The sequence below is a fragment of the Ammospiza caudacuta genome, chromosome 11, assembly GCF_027887145.1.
Source record: "Ammospiza caudacuta isolate bAmmCau1 chromosome 11, bAmmCau1.pri, whole genome shotgun sequence".
Lineage (NCBI taxonomy): Eukaryota > Metazoa > Chordata > Aves > Passeriformes > Passerellidae > Ammospiza > Ammospiza caudacuta.
The window spans coordinates 26,452,308-26,474,840 of NC_080603.1; the positions used below are offsets into that span (position 1 = coordinate 26,452,308).

A 22,533-nucleotide genomic window follows, 5' to 3' on the forward strand; every position below is an offset into this window, starting at 1 on the left:
AACCTAAATATAAAAATGGCCATCTTACCCTCCTCCCCCACAGACACAGGTGAGTATTTTTTATTTTACCTGCTCTCCTAATGAGAGACCAGAGTCACAATTCCAATCTCCAAATACACCAGGGAAAAAAAATCTCAGTAATAAGAGCCTGATTTACTAGGTGCTGATTTCTGCCTTTCAGAAGGAGCAGCTGCTATTTCCTAAAATAATATCTAGGTTAAATTCGAAAAGCAGGTTTTCTCAAGATCCTAAATATCTCCACAAGGGCAATTCAGATAGGGAAATACAAAGAGGGAGCTGGAGAGCAGCTGTGGCTGCCCCTGGGTCCCTGGCAGTGTCCCAGGCCAGGCTGGACATTGGGACAGCGGGAGGTGTCCCTGCCATGGCAGGGTGGGATGGATGGGATCTAAGGTCCTTCCAGCCCAAACCATTCCATGATTCCACAATCTCAGCAGGGATGACCCATGAAGGGACTGTCCCCAGCATCCCTACAAGCCCTGCAGATGATCTGGAGCCCCTGCTTTGTCTGTCCCAACCAGGGAGGAGCAGCATCAACACCAGATCCATGACAACCCACTGGGAACACAGCACAGCTTCCCATTCCCACCCAGTGGGCTTGGAGCAATCCCCATAACCTGCACAGATATTCCACGAGCTCATTCCCAAGCTTGGGACGGAGCCCTGTGCACACCAACAGCAGCTCCACTCACCACCACTGAAGTACAGAGTTAATTTCAATTTTATTCAAACAAAACGTTACCACAACAGCAATGAACCTGCTGAGCCTCAGCTCCTCAAAAGCTGCTGGGTAATGGCTCAGCAGAAATTCATTTTTAAGTTTGAAGACTAAAAGGTGCCAATTTTGCAAGGAGTAAACACACAAAAATATATTGAAACAACATTTATCAACATTTCCAACCCCTTCTCACAGCAATTAAATAAAAATTAAATTTAATTGACTGAATGCAGGACTAGGGGAAGAAGGTGGGTGATGATCCCATAAATGCCTGGGATGACCAAGACTTAAATAAAGCCAGGAAGGAACTTGATTCTGTATTTTGGATTGTAAGAGACACAAAGATATTAAATCTCTTCTGTTCCTTATGAACAACCTGCAGCTTCAATCTAAGATCCAGCCTTCAATGGTGGATATTTAAATTTAATAATGTCACAGACCTCTGATAAGCTTTGGAAAATTTTGGAGCCCAGGTCACAATGATATACAACCCCCAGTTATCTTTTGTACATCTCCCAGGTGTGAAATTAAAAAATGAGATGTGATCGATGGCAGCAGAATACACAAATTGTGCTTCTGAGGTCAGAGCTGTCACATCCATTTCATAATTACATGCTTCAAAGATTTATTAAAAGTTCTGGAGAACAAGGAATGTATTGGAAGAGAGACAAAGCAAAAGGCTGGATGGATTTTGGAAAATGAAGTACATCAGCAATGTGAGGACATTCCTCTAAACAGAGGGTTTCCAAAAGGGGAAAAATTATATATATATATATATATATATATATATATATATATATATATTACATACTTGTACTGATTTAGAACAATGCTAAAATATAAAGCAAATTGCAAAAAAATAAACAAAACCAAATTTTTGAGAACACAGAATCATGTCTCAGTAGCAGCAAGAGCCAGAGAATAAACATGAGGTTTTAGTGTAGGAAAAGCCTTATTTTTATTTCCTTAAAGGGCTTTACTAAGTACCAACAACGATGCAAGCCAATTTAATCTTAACCTGCAATTCAAGTGAGCTCCAGAGAACAGGATCAGCATCTGCCAAACACAAAGGGATAAAATCCCACCTGACAGCACAAAAATGAAGCAAAGTTTTGAAGATTGTCATTTACTCACCAGCTGCCTCCAGAACCAGCTGCAGCCTGGCCTTGGCCTGTTCAGCAGGAGTCTGCAAGAGAGGAGGGATCAGCTCACACCTGCTGGGACACTGGGCACTCCATGGGACATTCCCACCCATGGGACACTGGGCACTCCATGGTGGACATTCCCACCCATGGGACACTGGGCACTCCATGGGACATTCCCACCCATGGGACACTGGATACTCCATGGGACATTCCCACCCATGGGACACTGGGCACTCCATGGGACATTCCCACCCATGGGACACTGGATACTCCATGGGACATTCCCACCCATGGGACACTGGATACTCCATGGGACACTGGGCACTCCATGGTGGACATTCCCACCCATGGGACACTGGACACTCCATGGGACATTGGACATTCCCACCCATGGGACACTGGACACTCCACGGGACATTGGACACTTCCACCCACAGGACACTGGACACTCCACGGGACATTCCCACCCCAGAGAGCTCCTGCCTCCTCCAGCCACTCCACACCCAGAGCAGCCAGAGGAACTCCCAGACTGGAGTCACCGAGGGAGGAATCACCAAGGAGATCTCCAGAGCTGACCCAAAGCACCATCCCCACCATGGCCATCCCATGCCCAGCTCCTCTCCCAGCCCTCCCACCCCAAACCCTGCCTGGCTCCTGGGTGACCTCGCTCCACACAAACACACAGCTCCACAAAACGCTCCAGAACTGGGTTTAACGTGATTAATGTGCTGAGTTTTTCACACTTTTATCTGGGCTGATTTTTCCCTCTCCTGAAGGTATTGCTGCACATCTGTTGGCTCGAGGAGCACATTGTTGGCCGTGGCCCCACTATGCTAATCATCCCAGTGATGTTGCACTGTGTCCAATGTGTTTGCCATCCCTCCAAATGTGAAGCCACTCAAACGTTGCCACAGTTAAATTGATACACAAACCCTATTTGTCACGGGGTTCAGAAGTTGATTATTTCTGGAAGCGTCGGAGAAGTTTGAGAGGTTTCTGCTCTGCACTGAAAACAAAACCTGACGGGAATTTTTGGTGGCGTTTTGCAGCTTAGGAAATTCTTCTCAAGAGTTTCTCTAAATGGCTGCAAAAGGGAAGATTAAATAGGAAAATATAGACAAGAGAAGCTGTGGCTGCCCCTGGATCCCTGGCAGTGTCCAAGGCCAGGCTGGACATTGGGGCTTGGAGCAGCCTGGGACAGTGCAAGGTGTCCCTGCCCACAGCAGGGGATGGGATGGGATTTAAGATCCCTTCCAACCCAAACCATGCTATGATTCCATGATTTTAATTAGGCAGAGCTCTTTGCCATGAATACCCCGACTGGTGATGCTCTGCATGGCCTCACCACCCTCATCCACACCCACAAGGAGAGGCTGACAGTGACAGAACAATTCTATTTCTTCTCCAAGAATTTACTGACTGCTCCTTCCAATAGGAGAGATGCTGCATTAAAGTGCAATTTAAATGAAGATCCAGATTTTGGTTGTACAGAGTTCTATTGTTTTTAGTTCAGATTTTTGCTGTTTGCATAAACCCAGAATTACTGGGCAGAATTTATTATTATTACAGCTGCAATATCGATCCTGCCATCAGACCTGACCACTAATCCAGGTGGCAGCAAGAAACATCTTGAAATTTATCATAAATTATCTTCCCATTTCTTCTTCCTGCCATGAACTAATCATTGCAATCTGTTTTGGCATCTTTGGTATGCCATGGGAGGAGAGGCAGGAGAGGAAGGGAAAGATCTGCTTTTTATCCAGAACCAACTTGCCCAGCTTCAGTTTCAGAGAAGCTTTACTTGGGTTTGTGGTTTCTCCATTCCATGACAACTGTAAATTTCAAAATCCCACCTGGATTAGTCAAGTTTGGCAAAATTTTGCTGGACAAACAGAGAAAGAAAAGTGTTTGGAGTCAAACACCACCATGCTCATGTCTGCACATGAACAGCCCAAGTCTTTGTGCACCTCATGCATCAGGTGGGCTCTGGCATCCCAAAATAAAATTTCCTATACAGCATATCCAGTTCAATTATTTACCCAAAAAATCCCTGGATCTCTCACATTCTTGGATCCCTTCTTGCTGGCCACACAACCACCTTGATCTTGGCCTTTGATCCCTTGTGGCCACACAACCAGCACTGCTCAGCACCACTGACTGGAGAAAGAGGTTCCACCTGCAGCTTTAGGATATTTGTGCCCAGCACCACCACTCCCACAAGAACTCCACCAAAGAGCAAACCCCAGGCAGGCTCCAGAGGAGGAGAAGGGAGCAGCAGCAGCTGCACAGATTCACTCCCAGCACTAAACACAGAGTTCCACAACCGATCCTGCTGCTCTGAGGAGCTCCAAACACCTTTCCCCACTCCTCCAACGGAGTTACGCATGTGCCTTGCTGGTGCAAGGGAGGGAAGACTCAAATCCTTCCTTTCCTCAGCAGTTTCCCACTGGGAGCAGCCCAGGCAGCTGCTCTGAGGCATCTTCCCCTCTGCCCTGGCCCCAGGTGTTAATTACTCCAGGGGAGAACTCGGCACAGCCACCTCCTCATCAATCAATAAGCCCTAACCAAGGAGTGAAAGCAGGATTCTGAATAAAGGTGACTGCCTTGGCCCCAGAAAACATCTCTCCAACTGGTGGATGGGGCCAGCACTCGGAGAAAAAAGGACAGAGGGGATTTCAGCTGAAAACCACAATTAGAGCCTCAAACAAGCCAGGAGCAATGCGTGAGAACAAGCAGCTACCCCAGGTCAGTATTGATTTGGGGACCATTAAGTGAAAAAATTCAGCAAGAGCCTCAGGAAACTTCAAAATGGTGAAATGATTGGTGGAGGAAGCATTACCAAGAGTGATGCTGAGCAAAATAAACCCTTGTACCTTTCTCATGGTCTCAAGCATAACACAGAAGGAAAAGAATTCAGAGAGTTAAAGGAAAACTAAAAGTATTTCTAGTGGCAGCTGGTGAAGGAGTCCACTAACTGTAAAAGCAGGAGAGGAATTCCCTAAAATTCCTTAACAAGCACACTGTAAAATGACCTGAGGTCATCCCCAGCAATGAATTTTACACGTGCCCAAAGTGTCTGTGAGACACTGGAATCCCAGCTCAGAAAAGGATGGGATTCCATAGGACACCAGCAACACCCCTGTGATTAATAACAGCTTTTAATATTTCAAGCAAAAATTGGATTAGATCATTCAATGTTTAATGGCAGCTGATTTATAAAGGTGCAGCACAACCCTTAACTTGTATTTCTTTGCAGTTCTCCCACTGCATTCCATCACTACTCTTTTTATAAAAAGTTATTTTAATAAAACTACACTAAAACAGACTCACAACTTAAAGTTTGGTGGGTTTTGTGTAAAAATCCCCCCATAATTTGGTTGTCACTCACAGATCCAGGAAACAAGTGCCAGGAATATTTGGGAGAGCCATGGTTGGCTTCCCAAATACTCCATTTCAAGGGAGACGTAGCTTCTCAATTAATTAATAGATTGGAACAAACACTTTAATTCAGCTTTAGAATGTATTTTGGAAATTATTCCTGCTATTTGGGATGGATGGTAAATGTTCTTGACAGAGGAAACAATATTAAAGTGAAAACTTGAGAACACTGAGGAAAAAAAATTGAAAAACATGAAGTTGATAAAGAGAGTCCAAGTTTCTGCTGGAGGCATTGGGAATTTTGTGGAGCAGAGCATGTGGGTCTTGGCAGCACTGGAAAACTTTTATCCAGGATTCCAGGAGGCCATGAGGCTGCAGCACTTTGAGCTGCAATGTCGCCTTTCTGAATTTTTACCATCATGGAATTTCATATAGAAAATGGCTGAGATGTGCTGAAACTGGTCAGGTTCCACTCCTCCTGCTCATCCCTGGCACTGCTGGGGTAAAACTCACCTGCAGGACTTTTCTGTCTCAAACCATCTGGATAAAAGCCCAACAAACTTTCTGGTGATGGTGATCCATTTTGGGGGTTTTTTATCAAATTCAAAGAGAAAAGATTTGTGTAAAGACAAATCCAGCCCTCACCATTGCCAGGAAAATCTGTACCTGAAACCAGAATTCCATGTTTGACTGCAGAGAAATCCCCAGTTTGGGGCTGTGGGCAGCAAAAAGAGACCTCAAGTGCCAGTGAGGGGAAGAGCCAAGGAAGAAATCAAACATAAGGGTTACAACTAAAATGATATTTGAATTTATTCTGTGAGTCAGGGCCTGCCTCCACCTGCAATATTATCCATCCCACTCCCAGAAAATCCCAACAGGAGAGAGCAACAAAGGAGCCTAAGCCCAGCCAGCTTTTAAACAGATTTTGATCAAATTATGGAAAATATTGTGGGACAGGTTTATCGTAGGAATGCTGGATTCCTTTTCTGCCATTTACTCCTCTTTGGGTGATTAAAAAATAATTACCAAAGAAACTGAAAATGCTTATTTGTATAAGAAGACATAAGAGAATAAAATAATCTCTCTTCATGAGAGAATAAAATACTAAAATAAAAATAAAACCAAAGGAGATTGGGAATTTGCAATTGTCAACTTTTCCTTATATAAGTCTTTGAGGGTGGCAAATTCCAGCTTGATAAAAGAATGGTTTTCACATTAAAAACATAAAAATAAAATCCCACAGAAGAATCCCTAATCTGAATTAATAGCACAGAAATATAATAAGCACATCTGGCACTATTTGAATTAAACCCCTGCATTTTCAGACATAAATCTGTTGAAAAGATTGGATGGTAAAATTATATTTACGTCTGAGTTTTTCCTCTGATACAATTAACCAACAACACTACTCAGGAATAGGCTATGGTAGGAGTGTCCTGACTGGATACAGATCCACCTGCTCCCAAAAAAATAACCTTAGATTTATCAAAATTAACTATAAGTGGAGAAAAATCATGCAAAACATGGAAAAATGGCAATTTTAGTCCATGGAATTCACAGATGCTCTTTGTACATCAACAGAAATAAAGAATCCAGCATCAGGGATGGACTAATTAGGAAATTATTAACCAAAACAATGGGCAGAAAATCTGAAATTTTAATTTATGTAAAGGCCACCAAAAATACGACCAGTGATGAAGGGAAGAGTCCATCCTAATTGGACATCAACACCACAGTGAAGGGAAAGCCTGGCTATGGAATGTGGCTCCTCCAGCCAGAGCCAGGAGAAAACACTGGAACATTGACAAAAGGACACAAAACCTTCGCAGAGCTCTCCTCCAAGATTGCCAATTCACCAAAACTGGGAAGGAGAGAGCCAACAATGACAATGCCCAATTGTGAAATTCATGGCCCAGCGAGGAACTAAATGAGGCAGAACTATAAAATCCCAGCTCTGAATGGAATGCCCAAATTTCCTGCTAAAACACCACAGGATATTCAGACTCAGAGTTTTCCATCCGAGGGAATTTTCACTCAGATCTGAGATCAGAGGGACAAAACCTGAAACTGTCCCCAAACATCAGCAGCACTCTGACCTGAGAGCTGAGGATTCCCCAAATCCTCTCCTTCCTCTCACCCAGGACACACACGGCCACTAAAACATTTGGATTTGTTAACTTTAATTGTGGATTTATTACTTTAATTGTGGATTTTCCATTTCACTCCATTCAGCAGGAGCCGCTTCCCAGAGCAAGGTGGGTTTAAGCTGAGATCTCCAGAGAACCCTGCAACACCAGGTGGGTGGAAAATCCCATCTTGTTTCCTCTAAAACCAACCCAAAATGTCAGGAATAAGCAACAATGGATTGCTGGATGCAAATCAAAGGCAGGAGGGAATGGCTGTGGCAAACAGCCCAGGTGGCTCGGGCACACGGACGGGATTTTTGGGGTTTAAAGCAGTTTTTGCAGCAAAGGCACCTTTAACAGGACCAGAAAACAACAATGCACTCATTTCAGTGAATATTCCTGAGAAAAAGCAAGGAAAAAGGCCTTCCTACTGGAAGTGGATACAGCAAAATGGATTAAACACTCAGCAGAAAGAGGGAGAGCTGTAAATAAGATTTTAGAAAATTAATCGGTAAACCCAGGTCTTTTTAAAAGGAAAAATTCCTGGAAGTGTTAAACTTACACAGCCATAAAACTCTGTGTGGGTTCTTCAATAAGAGAGGAAATATGGATAATATTGCACTAAAGGCTAAAAAATTACCTCCCCTTATTTATCTCCTTGCAGCCTGGAATATCATCCCTTAGATTTACATTTGCATGGAAATGCAGCCACAACCACCAAAAAATTCAACATTCTGATAAAGAGCTGACAGAACGGAGATTTCTGCATCAACATCATCCAGTTATTATTCTATAAATTAATCTATTTCCTAATTAGACCTTTAAAAATTAAAGGTAGAACGATCCCCACAGCTTACAAAAATTATAAAATGATTAATATTTAACTCTTAAATATGGATTTTAATCTTTTATCACTGTTTCAATTTTTGCTGCATTATGTTGCAACAAAGATGTGGACATAAAAATAGCAGCAGATAAATGCAGGTTCTGAAATGAAAATTTTTAATTAACACATCATAAACTGCTTAGGAAACAGCTCCAGCCAAGGTTGGACTGGCTGGAAAAGCAGGAGCACAACCAACAGGTAACAGGGATTAATTAACAAAAGGAATAGCTAATACTTGAATTACTGCTTTGCTTTTTCCAGTAGGAGAGGAATTTTCTCTAAATAAATCAGAATTTCTCAGAAAAAGGGAATCCCATCCCCTTTGGAACCATTGCATTAAAATGCAGCAATTGAAAAATATTAGAAAAAAACATTTTGAAAATTAAAAGCATTTCAAATACCACAAGGATCCAGTGGGTTCTAAATCAGCATTAAGTTTCAAAATAATCTGACAATCTACCCCAAACCATGCCTAATTATACAGGAATTAACTTGAACTTAATCAAGATTATATACTTTGAATAAAAGTGCATTTTCTCTTTGCTCTTGGATTCAATGATCAACTCAGCCCCACTGCACCGTTTTTTGGGCTGGCACAGATCTGCAGGTTTAACTTTTCCAAAAATGACTTGTGTTTCATGCTTTTGGCTGCTTCTTCTGACAAATAAGTACAATATAAAATGTGCAGGGCAAAACATAATTATTCTGAGGAGCACCTGCATAAAACCAGGGTGCAGAGATTTGTATTTTAGGTGCAGATCACAGATAGTTGGGCAAATTTATGCTTCATCTCAGTATTGTGCCAAGATCCCTCTTCAGTATCTGCAATAAAATACATTCAGAGCAAAATGTAAAATCCCCAAAAGAAGAGGAGCAAGAACCCCCTAAAAAGATGAATTTGCTGGTGGCCTCAATAATTAAATTAAAAATCAATTACACTTCTGCCAAAGTGTTTGTTTGCTGGAGAAAACCCTCCCAGGAAAGGCACTTAAACTTGGGGATAGAGAAGCAGCCACTGCCCTCCATAAAGTTCCTTTATATATTTTTCCACAATATGCACAAAACCAGAATATGAAATCAGAAACATTTTACACATTCTCATACTTCAGAGAGCACTAACAGCATTTTACTCGTCGAAAGCACTTTATCTTCATGTCTCTATAAGGCAGAGTTGGTGCATAATAATGTAATTTATATTGCCTAAATGTTATTTTGGGAGCATTGCATCATTTCTCAAACTTCATGACCTTTACAATTTTCTAAACTTTTATTTCCCTCATTATTCTGAACAGATTTCATTACATATTTTGAATGTAAACAACCCTGAATAATGATGGGCCCCATTACGTATGTACAGCTCTGACAATCGCGCGCGGGGCCGAGATGGAAACCCAGTGCATTAATTTACCTCTCATCCGCCGTAACTGCACTCCCATAAAAAGTTTTATGCTCAACTCACATAAATCATGGGGAAGAAAAATGAGAAAATCTGGTGGCTAACTCATCTTCCACCATTCTGCGAAAATGAAATTCACTGAAATACCTATCAAAACTGCAATCATCAAGAGATAATGTCTTCTTAGGTCTATCTGCACTTTCCGATTTAATTTCCTCCATGCCCTTGACATCCACAGATACCATTAAGATTAAGAGCAGCGAGTAACTGAGCAGTTCTCAGATTTTGATATATGGGGCCCAGGCACTAAATGTAATATCATCATTTGAAAATTAATGCAATATTTCTTTTGTTAGTTTTTCCACTCGGAAAGCGGGATGAATACTCGGGGTTCTCGCCAGTAATTTCCCCATCAGAATGCCGTGCAATTATGAGGAGATGTGCACCTGGGCAGAGGTCACCCAAATTACTCCATCATTTAATGAGCACCGAGATCAAACCCCAGCACACTGTTGCTGCCGAGAGACGCCTCGCAGCCTGCTACATCAAATCTGATGGAATCATTAGAGTAATAAGCAGGAAAATCTGTTTGCAGATTAACCTCTGGTTTCATGCTGCTTTCATCTAATGGGGCGCTGTGGAAATCTTGTCAGCTTTTCATCAGCCGCGATCAAATTACGGGAATTGCGAACAAACCGCCGGCGCGATTGGAAACAACACCCGCACGTGCCGGGGGTTTTATGCAGATGCCAGGGAAAATCACACTCTTGATATTTTACAGCCTTATTTACTTCAGCTGATCACTGCTCTCCTCAGCCTGCAGAGCGGGAATCGGGGACGCTCCCGTCGGACTTTCCGAATTTACGGCGCAGAACGGCGGCCAAACGAATTTATGGGGGAAATATGAGCGGGGTGACAAAGGGAAAGCAAAATAAAGGCACAAAGGTCACAGGGATGGAGGGTCATGGGGTCCCCACCACAGCCAAGGGCGGGGGAGGCACCTCAGCCTCGGTGGTAAGTGATCAAAGTTTACTTTTTAATAAAGACACAGAGACATTAAAGTGTTGTTTTATGTGGAGCGGCTATGGCTTCAGAGCTCGCTGGTAATGGGAAGTGACAGGGTAAAACTCGCCTCTCTTACAAAGTTTCCACAAAATTTGTCAATGTTGGAACAACAAACTGCTGCAAGCCTTTGAATATTCTGCCATGAAATGCTCTGCCTCTGATGGTTTGATCGCGCCGCTGTTTGATTCACATCTGCAGCTACCAGCAGCAAAACCTCAGAACAAATAAAGCCGTGTGCGCACACACTTTAACAACACTCACTGCAGAGAGCTCTCCCCAAATCCTGGGATCCACGGAGCCCCTCTGCAGGAGCAGTCCAGGTTTCATCCCTGCAGGCAGGCAGAGCCAACCAAGCTGCTTTCCCATGGATATTCATAAGCCATTGATCTCTGCAGTGTGATCACCTGGAATGAACCTGGTCCAGAGCTCCTCAAGGAGCTGGAATGATTCCCAAGGGCCAGGCTGCTGCTGAGCCAGGGAATGTTTGGGATGCCCACCCTGGCACAGCCAAAGGGTCCATCAGCCACTGACACCTGATGGGTTGGGACACCAGGGTCCCCTCTCAGTGTGGGACACAGCCAGAGCCAGCACTGCTCCCCAACCAGCACCTTCCAAGCTGGTGCATCCAGCTGGACACTCATTGGCTCTCCAGCCTATGCAAAGGGAAATTTGGAACGTCCCTGGGCACAAATGTCACTTTGGCCTCAGGAGGAAAACCTCTCCACCCCCACCTTCACTCCCTTCCTCTCAGAATGGAACAGACAGACACAATTCAAGAGAGACAGAAGAGACAATTCAAGCCTGCAGAGCATAATTGACCAGCATGGAATTTTGCCAGGACAGCAAGATAAACATAATTACTCCTATTAAGAGCGTTAATTAATTGTTTGTGAACAAAAATAATTGGCTGCTTGGTTTACAGCTCGTTAGGAAGCCCAGGACTCTGCCAGACGTGGCTGTCTGGTGGCCACCCGAGGGCCACCGAGCTGTGACACCACAGGTGACAAACCCAGAGAGCCACGAGCAGCGAGGGGCCAGCACTGCAGCCAGGCTCCATGGAAAACCCAGGGACAGCCAGGAAATACATACTGGCATTTAATTAAAATCAATGCTTGATCAAGTATTAACACAGAATAAAGGAGAAGGGTTCTTTCTTGGCTGGAGTTTGGGGGTTTTTTGGTTGATCAGATTAAAGAAAGACATGGACCTTAAATCCCATCCAGTGCCACCCCTGCCATGGCAGGGACACCTCCCACTGTGCCAAGCTGCTCCAAGCCCTGTCCAGCCTGGCCTTGGGCACTGCCAGGGATCCAGGGGCAGCCCCAGCTGTGCTGGACAGCTGTGCCAGGGCCTGCCCACCCTCCCAGCCAGGAATTCCTTCCCAGTATTCCATCTAACCCTACTCCTTCCAGTTTGAAGCATTCCCTGTGTCCTGTCAGCCCAGCTCTTGTAAATCCCGAATTGTAAAACACAATTTTAGAGAAGGGATCCAGTAACAGATTATCAAATCAAAATAAAGACCTTTAAGGGATTCACCCTGCAGGTGAGACACCCCTGGAAGCAGCAAACAAAGTGGATTTTCCAACTGCTCCGAGAACTCTGCTCTTTATTGCATTTGATGATTCCCAACACACTTCACAGGACACCTTTAGAAAGGAGGAGCTTCAGGATCTCAATCCCAGCAGGATCTCCATCATTTCCATCCCACTATGATCTCCATCCCACCGGGATCTCCATCCTCTCCACTATGACCTCCATCCTTTCCATCCCACCAAGAACTCCATCCTACCAGGGTCTCCATCCGTTCCATCCCATCACAATCTCCATCCTTTCCATCCCAGCAGGATCTCCATCCTACCAGGAACTCCATCCTTTCCATCCTACCAGGATCTACATCCTCTCCATCCCATCACAATCTCCATCATTTCCATCCCACTATCATCTCCATCCCACCATGACCTCTCTTCCACAATGTACATCCTTTCCACCCCACCAGGACCTCCATCCCTTCCATCCCACCAGGATCTCCATCCCATCAAAATCTCCATCCTTTCCACCCCGCCAGGATCTCCATCCCATCAAAATCTCCATCCTTTCCACCCCACCAGGATCTCCATCCCATCAAAATCTCCATCCTTTCCACCCCACCAGGATCTCCATCCTCTCCACCCTCTGGCACTCCAAGGAGATCCTGGTGCCCAAGCTCCTCCAAATCCTTCCCAGGTGATTCCCAGAATGGGAAGCAACCAGAGGAAAGCAGCTCTGTCCAAAGAGACACACCAAGTTTTTCACAGCACTATGGAACAGCAGGGATTACTTAGATATTCCATGACAAAATTAAACCCTTCTCAGGATGGATGCGCCATTAATAGTGAATATTTTTATTTAATGGGATTTAATAATCACTTTACATCAACTATTTAATGTTCCACTGACTGCTGGTACCAACATGTGAGGCTCAACTGCTTCTGACTTGTGACAAGATTTTATTTTTCCCAGTTTTGATCAACTGATGAGTTTTTAATGCTAAGCCTGGCTTGCCATCACTTGTGGGTTTAATATGTTTACTTAAACCAGAAATATTTTGCACCTCAATTATTATTTCCTACTAGAGCCCTGAATGGAATTTAAGTCGATCCATTATTCATAAAGCAAAGACAAGAGAAAACACAAAGCTGTGCACTTCTTTCAAAGCCTCCAAATGACTCAAACACACCATATTTATGCATGCAATATTTGATTGTGTCCCTGGCTCTTTTTTTTTTTTTACTTTTTTTTTAATCACAAGTTTGTTGTTTTCAGATCAGGATATGCCAAAAATCCAACACCAAACAATTTTTGTTTATAATTAAGGCAATCATCAATCCAAGGATTGTAGTCCAGTTTATTTCATCTCGACATCAAAAAAAAGTAATTTAAAAAAATTAAAATTCCCTTGAAATGGGGAGATAAATGAAAATGTGAGTGCCTTCACATAATAACAGTAGCCTGACCCTCTGGGAAATGGTTGACTTTCTCAATTCAAGGTATTCAAAGCTCATTCAAAAGTGTTCATTTGGAATGCAGATATCAAAGATGATGCAAATGTTCAAGAGAAAATTAAAACTTACCAGATGTTCTAATCCAGCTTTGATGTTTGCAGGGTCCCTGTAAGAGAAGAACAAAAGTTCTAAATAGTTGCTAAACCCTTGTCTGCAACGATTTCTGTTTAACTCTGAAATGGCAAAGCTGGGTAATTTCTCCAGTGTGTCCAATTTTTAATTTTAATACATATATTTACCTGTAACACCTAAAAAACATTGATTATCCTAATGCTCAATGACAGAATTCCACTCTCAGACAGTACCTGCCCTGAAATTGTACAAACTGTGGCAATGTCACAGGATACACATTTAAATTAACATTTTAATCTCATTATCCCACTATTTACACTGGAAAGAATCAGGGAATTTGTTTATCAAATCTGTGTTTGGTGCCTCCTGGTTCTGCCCTGCCACCACTCCCACAATGAAATTCCCTGCCCCTTTCCAAGGGGATGGAGAGAAGGAATTGTCATTGATTCCATGGCTTGTGGCAGCCATGCTGGAGCTGGGCACCCAATCCCTGAAAGCCACAAAAAGTACAAAGGTACAGAGAGAAAATGGGAAGAATTTTACATAAAGGCAGCTGCAAAAAGAACGGACTGAAGTATCCAAGTAAAAACTCTGAAAAACAAAAATTCAGAGGGAAAATCTATCTTTAACATATCATGCTATGGAAAAAAAAGACGAAATCCAATGGAAAACAAATTAAAAATTCCCCAAATGCCAACCCACCAGACAAGGAGATGATTCCTGCTTCCATCAGCCCCAGGTTCTACCTAATTCAAACATTCCCTCTTGGAAGGTGGGTCATTCCCACAGCAACAGAGAAACCAGCCCGTGAGGGCTGCAGGGAACCAGTTAACACTACACTATTACTAATTACTAGTACTAAAATTGCTAATTGTTTATCATTTCCTAAAGCTTTTCAGAATCTGGTATGAAGGTTTTTTTTCTGTTTAAATGTCATTAATGAAGTGAGAGGGAAAAATAAAAAATAAGTACTTTAGTTGTTTGACTTTGAAAGAATTTAATTTCTCAGCCCTACAGGATTTATCCCAATTTTGGAGACAGGAAGAAGATCCAGGGAGAGCTCAGAGCCCTGGCAGGGCCTGCAGGGGCTCCAGGAGAGCTGCAGAGGGACTGGGGACAGGGATGGAGGGACAGCACACAGGGAATGGCTCCCAGTGCCAGAGGGCAGGGATGGGTGGGACATTGGGAATTGGGAATTCCTGGCTGGGATGGGATTCCCAGAGCAGCTGGGGCTGCCCCTGCATCCCTGGAACGTCCAAGACCAAGTTGGACATGGGGGTTGGAGCACTTGGGACAGTGGGAGGTGTCCCTGCCATGGCTGGGGTGGGATGGATGGGATGGATCTCCCAGGGGATGGATCTCCCATGGGATGGCCATGGCAGGGGTGGGATGGATGGGATGGATCTCCATTCCCACCCAGAGCATTCCATGATTCCCTGATCCCTTCTGGAGGCTCCACCTGGCCCTTGGAGGTGGAGCTGCTTTGGGAGAGGACGCAGGGCAGGGCTGGAGGAGCTCCAGGCCAGCCCCATCCCTGCCATCAATATCCGTGCACCTCCCTCAGCCTGTGCTGAAAGCAGCCCTAATTCAATTCCAGGCCTCAAAACTGATAAAAAAGGTCCTGAAGTGGAAAATGTGAGGAGATTATTGGCAAATGAATAAAGATTTGTATCGAACCAACACACGGGAGCAGAGCGGGGCTTGGTGGGGCTGTTTTTTAATCATGCCCTGTCTCAAACCTTCTGGGAACAGAGAGTTTCCCATCCCCTCCTGCAGCACATCGATTCCTGAATTAGGCTGCAATATTAAATAATTAATATACTTGCCATGATTGATGTTTTGCATTAGTTGAATATTAGGTTATCAATCAAAATCCACTTGGTTTAATGCAATAATATTGAAAAAGTGTCACGGGCTGTTCAGCCAATTTGTAGTTGAGGCAGCCCAGACAGGAATATTGGTGTAGCACAAGGCCCTAACGCAGGAAATGCACTGCTGGAACATCCATAAGGAAAACATTATCAAACTAACCAGGACAAGGCTGAGCTTGTCCTAAATAAACCTTGGGGCACCTGTCACTTCCAATGAAAACCTCTTCCCAGCCTGAGGCTGCAGGGCATCAATCAGCCGGGCTATGGCAGGGTTTATCTTTTAGTTAGCCCACAGATTATATTAGAGATCTTATACAATTATATTCTGCATCCCATTCTATGTTACATTACACATACTATAAATTATATTACATAATTACCCTTATATTTATATAAATATATCTAACAATTATATATTTAAAATACATACTTTAAATTATACTACAACATCTGTTGCATTTTTATAATTATGTGAAATAACCACATACTTAAATTATATTATTTGTACAATAAACCATACAAATAAGGCTCCAATTATTACTATATTTCATATGTTGTTTTAGGCAAAATCAGACCTGTGGCCACAGCTCAGTCTCTCCCACACAGCCTTGAGTGCCTGCAGAATTTTAAACCATTAAACACCACAAATAAAAGCCAGGAGCAGCTTTATGCACATCCAACATTCCAATGCTCACAACACAAAAGAAACCATTAATCTGGTATCATTACCAGGTAATTATGTTTTACTCCATTTTATAGCCCAGACTTCCCCATATATTTGCTTTTCATACCATCTCCAGTGCAGCACCTTCCTTTCTTTGGTTCATTAGGCAAGTTTGATTTTATTCCTGAGTTTTCCTTATTCTACCAGAGAAGGTTTGGAATTTTTCCCCACTTTGGCCAAGGATTTGCAGTAAAACACCACTTGACATGCATATATATTTAAAGTCATCCATTAAACCCAGGAAATATCATACTCAGGTTCATCCAAACTTTTCAGCAATGCCAGGGGAAAACATTCCAGCTCCATCTGAATCCTGGTCATCAGGGACCTGTAGCAAGAAGCTGGAATTCAATTAAGGAAGTTCCATCCCTGCCCATGGCAGGGGGTGGAACTGGAGGAATTTTAAGGTCCCTTCCAACCCAAACCATTCTGGAATTCTCCAGGTTTTGCCAGGTTTGGGATTATTTAAACCTACAGTAAATAATTGAGGTGGTGTGAACTTCCTTTGCTAGTAAATTAAATTTAAAATATTCCCTAGAACTTGTTGAAATAATGATTTTAACCTGGAACATATTCACGTTCCTAAAAATACTCCCTGTATCAAACTAACCATCAATCAAGGGAGCTGAAAAATGTGCACTATCCTCAAAACACCCCATTTAGGTACTATAAAACAGCTAAACATTTCACACATAACGTATTCTCCAGTGAATTTACAGCAGTTCCACCCAAGAACTGTAGAATTAATACACAGTTAATTAATAACTAATAATTGTCTTTGCCATAGATTCTGGGTGAGAAGCCATAGGCTGCAGGATAATCCTTTGGGTTGTTTATACCTGCATGGACATTACAGGAAAACTCAGGTCAAAGGGGCTTTTGGAAGGTGCAGAGTTCCTGAGAAGAGAATTAGATTTCCATGTGATCACACAACTTTATTTCTACCTCAGGATATCCCAAGATGAGACACTGCTGAACTTGTCATTTTTTGCTGCTCTTTCCAGTTTTTCCTGCACAACAAACTCATCAAGAAGATCAAATAGTTTGGGAATCTCACGTCTTGATAGGAAAAGCACCCATTATATATTTTTTGAAGTGTGCAATGTTGTTTTGTTCTTACCAAGCACCAACTTCAAATGATCTGGAGCTGATTCTGGAGTGTGAAGACTCCAAACTTGGTGGTCTTGGTCCCTGTGGATCCCTCCCATTATCCAAATAATTTATCTCGGGAAAAACCAGTAGGAACTTTGGCTAATTACTAATAAATTTAAATGCAACAAAGACCCCAAGATGATCCTATGAAGGTCACTTAGTTAAAGCAGGATGATTAAAGCAGGATGAAAAGCCAAAGTCAGCCTCCACACAAACATTCTGGAATAACTTGGAACTGCCAAGGAACTCCATGGAATATAATGCAAAACCAAATTGAATCATGCTAAAACCAGGACTTTAAACAGGACACAAGGTGAAACAATCTCCATAATATGTTATCCTAGAAAGAAGGAAAATCAGTACCCAAGAGACCTTACCAAATATTCAGCACGGGAAATATATAATAACCCTGGCTCAGAGAGTAAAATCCGAGATTTTATGCAATATCAACACTGAAACTAAACAGAGAGGGAGAACTCCAAAATACAGTGCTGATAAAAGCAGTAATTTCAAACAGACCCTACAAAAATATTGCACTTCTTTGCATGTATTTCTCAGATAAACAAGAGACAAAATAACTACCCAAAATCTCCTGGTTTTGCATAACAGAGGCTTCAAGTCGGGTATGAAAATACCATAAATCACAAGAGATAAAACAACCACCCAAAATCTCTTGGTTTTGTTTCATGGAGGCTTCAGGCTGGGTATGGAAACCCCATAAATGACCAAAGCTGATTCCTCTGTTCTGGCTGCCTTAAAGGCATTCCTCAACTCAACCTGGTGATTCCAAGGACATCACAAGGTGCAAATCATTGGAGTTTTCCAACTTGGAGTGGGGTTTGGTTGGTTTTCCCTGGTTTTGGATGATTTTGGCTGGGCTGGCTCTCCCCTGGTTTTGGCTGGATTTTTCCTGGTTTTGGCTGGATTTGGTTTGGTTGGTTCTCCCCTGGTTTTGGCTGGATTTTTCCTGGTTTTGGCTGGAGTTGGTTTGGTTGGTTCTCCCCTGGTTTTGGTTGGATTTGGTTTGGTTGATTCTTCCCTGGTTTTGGTTGGATTTGGTTTGGTTGGTTCTTCCCTGGTTTTGGTTTGTTTGGGTCTCCCCTGGTTTTGGTTTGGTTGGTTCTTCCCTGGTTTTGGTTGGATTTGGTTTGGTTGGTTCTTCCCTGGTTTTGGTTTGGTTGGTTCTTCCCTGGTTTTGGCTGGATTTTTCCCTGGTTCTGGCTGGGTGGCATTTCTCCTCCTGTTCCCTTCACCAGGAATGAAATCTTGTTCCTCCCAGTCTGCATTCCCAGCAAACACAGGCAATTAAACATCAGGCTCAGCGATGTCACCGTCTCTGTTAACCAGCCTTAAATAAATTAGACAACTTTGGCCTGGTTTACCTTCTCTGTAATATTATTTAGTAGATATTCAATTAAAACACATCCTGTAGGTGAAAGTGTAGGGAAACATTTCCATAATGGACATCAGTGGCAGTCGGAAGTGCTGCTAATTAGCCCCCAAGAACAAACCAGATTACAGAGGGAGCAGCGAGCCCGGCACTGGAAATGCCCACAAGGCTGGGCTGAATATTAAACAAAGCCCAGCAAGTTCCAGTCCTGGGAAGCACAACTATGGGAAAAACTCTCTGGACTGGTAGAGAGTGTTACAGGTTAATGAGGAACATAGAGGCAGAGCACAATAATTATTACACCCAACACCTCCCCATCTGGGCTGGGATGGCTGCAGAATATAAACACAGCACTATGGCTGCCACTAATTACACGTGTGCTGCCATTAGCAGAAATACTGGAACTCTGTGAGCTTCTCCTCTGCTCCTGGTACTGAGGAGTATTAAATGCAAGTGTAAGTCAGGGAGGAAATTTAAATGTTCTAAGCACTAAAACAATTTGAGTACAATCAATTTTCCATTTGCTGAAAGCTTCTAAATTCCCCTCATTCACCCAATTACTACTGTACTTAACCTAATGAAATTTTATTCTGCGGGAACAATACTATTCTTAAACAAATTCTTGAAAAAAATATAAGATTAAAAACTTCGAGACAAAGAATAAACTCCTAGAGAAAAGATGCAAATAAAATTACTATCATAATCTTTTGTTTTTTATTTGCAAGTAGAAGAGTGAAGAGAAACAAAAGCATGGAACATAGCATCTGTCATATCAGAATATAAAAAGATGATCCTGGCACCAAATGAAAAAGCTCTAATTCATTTGCAAATCAAGCCTGCCAGTTCTATTTCAAGCTGGCGGTAACTGTCAAGAGTTAACAAGATAATCACTTTCAATCCTGCCTTCAATGGTACATTACACTGTTATTCCATTCAATAAGGCCCTTCTTTGGGGCACTGGATGAATGGTTTTCATTTCCAACTCACACAAAAAGTTGCAGAAAAAAAAATCCATGGGGCTTAAGAAAGAAATCCCTTTATGGGCATTTATCTGCCGGCACTTGCTTTTAGGCAAAATGAGATATTTGGATACATTGGTGTCCATTCACTTCCTCTATTCCTTCAGGCCCTCAGTCTGGTGATAAAAAAAAAAAAAATCCCACAAGGAAACCTCAAGCCTGTTTAGTTTGGGGTTGGTTTTCTAAAACTCTCTATGCACATTAAACAAGTTCTGCAATAATCTTTGGTAAATGCTTCACACCACACTGAAACTACATCGGGTATGAATGGCTCCATCTTTGTCTAAATTCATTATAAACTGCTCAAAAAATACTAAATGCTCATGAAAATTGTGCTTGGGGAAACATTTGCCAGTTGCTCATTAAATATTCAGCAAAAATAAAGTTACCAATTAAAGGATTTCTGCCTAGGAAACAAGGCAACCTCCAATTTTTCTGAGTTAATTATTTGTATTTCTTTTCTAAAACTCTTTGCCATGAATTCTTCCCAAGAGGAGAAAATCTTGTAGAAGTTTATTAAGTATTTTAAACTTATTTGCTGGCGCACAACTTTCCACTAAGACCTGTGAATAAAACTCTTCAAGCTTTTGCTCACTGCTCAAAATTCACATTACAAGACACAGCCTTGGTTCCCTTGCACAGATATCATTCTATTACTGCATATGCATATTTAAAGGTTGGGATTTATGATCTCAGAGATTTTTTTTTCCAACCTCAAGGATTCTACAAAGCAATTTAAAGCTTCTATACTGACTTTAGAAACAAATTACTCTTTTTATCCCAATTTTTTCCTTCTTTCTTTAATCCCCACAGATCTGAGTTCAGAGACCAAAGTTAAATTTATATTTAATATCTGAACTGAGCTCAGCTTATCCAACCTATAACCAATACAGAGCTGTACATATTTTTAATTTATTCTATTAATTTAAAAATCTCTTCCCTCAAACCCAGGGACCCACCTCACCCATCACTTCTTATTCTATCTGCAGAACTCAGATTTTTGATTGTTTTTCTAACCCATCACTAGAAGTCAGACAACTTCTTCCCCACCCTTCTCATGCAAATATTCCTTTCTAGTCAGGCTTTCTTTTATGGAAAATCCAAACACCACAAGTTACAGTTTCATTTTTGTTCTTTGCACTTCACAAGTTTTTCAAAGCTTCTAAACGCAAAGATGTTCTTATAATTAAAAAATGTTCTTATAATTAAAAAATTACTTCAACAAACCCAAAGTCTAAATGCCTCTATCTATGAAGGAATAGGATACAGCTGGTTTTGATGCCCTGCTGCCCCATAGTTCAAAATAAAATTAATTGAAATAAAAATTAATTTAAAATTCGCACAATTTTGAAGGACTTTGAAAGAGCACAAGACGTTGCACTTAGAATAGGAATTAAGAGACAGCGACAGATTTCAAACAGCAGGTCAGAAAGAAGGAAGACGAATAAAGTAAAAAAAAGGAAGGAAGATTAATAACGTAAAAAAACCAAAAACCCTAGGAGAAGTTTGGGATGTGCTCTCTAGCCAGCAGCAGGATGGCACCAACACTGCTGAAAAACAAACAACTGATTAAAAAACAATAAATCAACAACCAACTCCTCTCCACAGCTCAGGGAAGGACCAGGACACCCAGCAAGCCTTGGATGCACAGCTCTTACAAGCAAAGACTAAACAGAGGTTTCCAATATCCCTGAAGAGGAGTCATGGTCAAGTTCAGCCCCACAAATTCCCACCTGGCTGGAATTCAGCCCTTGGGACTGCATCTGGTCCCATCTGAGCAGCCTGAAACCTCCTGAGGGTTTAGACATCCCCGTTGGGAGGGATGAAAACCCAGCTTGGAAATGCTGCTGGGTTGAGTTGGTGACTTGGGTTTAATTCCTCTCCCTCCTTTCACCCAGCCCAGGCTGATCTCAGAATATTCTCAGAATATCTCAGTTTTTCACTCCTACACAAGACAAGAATTTCCCCATTCCCAAACAGAGCAAATCCACTTGATCTGAGAATATTTCCTCTCCTCACCTACCTCAGCTTTTTTGGTCAGAAGAGATTTGAGTTTCAGGCTTTCCTCCACAATTAATTTTTTTTTTTTTTTTTTTAATCTCAACTCAATGTAGCTTTAAGGAAAACCTTTGGAAGTCTCTTGGTCTCTCCAAGATGTTCATTCCACGCAGCCCAGTCTAACTTCCAGTAAGGAAGGAAGTTGTGTCTTCCAACAACTTCCATGCTGGGCTGTGTTGCAAGACAAATTCATAAAATTTTAAAAGGGAGAGCTGAAGTTGTTCAAGCTTGAGGGGGAATTTCTCAAGTTCCTTGGCCACAAATGAAGAGGAAGAAATAATATTTAATCAAAAGGAAATTAAAACAGAAACTGATTGCAAGTCTCAAAACACATCTGACCAAACCCAAGCCTAAGAGACAGTGACAAAATAACCTGGAAGTGCTTTGAAATTAATAAAAGCATGAGAGGAAAAAATCAAATAAAATTAAAACCAGCTACTTGGAGCTCGTAAAGGAGAGGAGATGGACAGGGAT

General features: G+C 42.2%; 1 protein-coding gene across 1 annotated transcript in view; it reads right to left on the minus strand.

Moving 5' to 3' along the window:
• The window catches only part of RSRC1 (arginine and serine rich coiled-coil 1), a 100,274-nt gene that overhangs the window by 38,765 nt on the left and 38,976 nt on the right, over window positions 1–22,533 (minus strand). Inside the window, exons 8-9 of the mRNA XM_058811869.1 lie at window positions 13,843–13,879; window positions 1,871–1,922 (exon numbers count right to left, since the gene is read on the minus strand). Coding sequence (XP_058667852.1) covers window positions 1,871–1,922; window positions 13,843–13,879 — 89 coding nt within the window. The remainder of the gene's footprint in view (window positions 1–1,870; window positions 1,923–13,842; window positions 13,880–22,533) is intronic.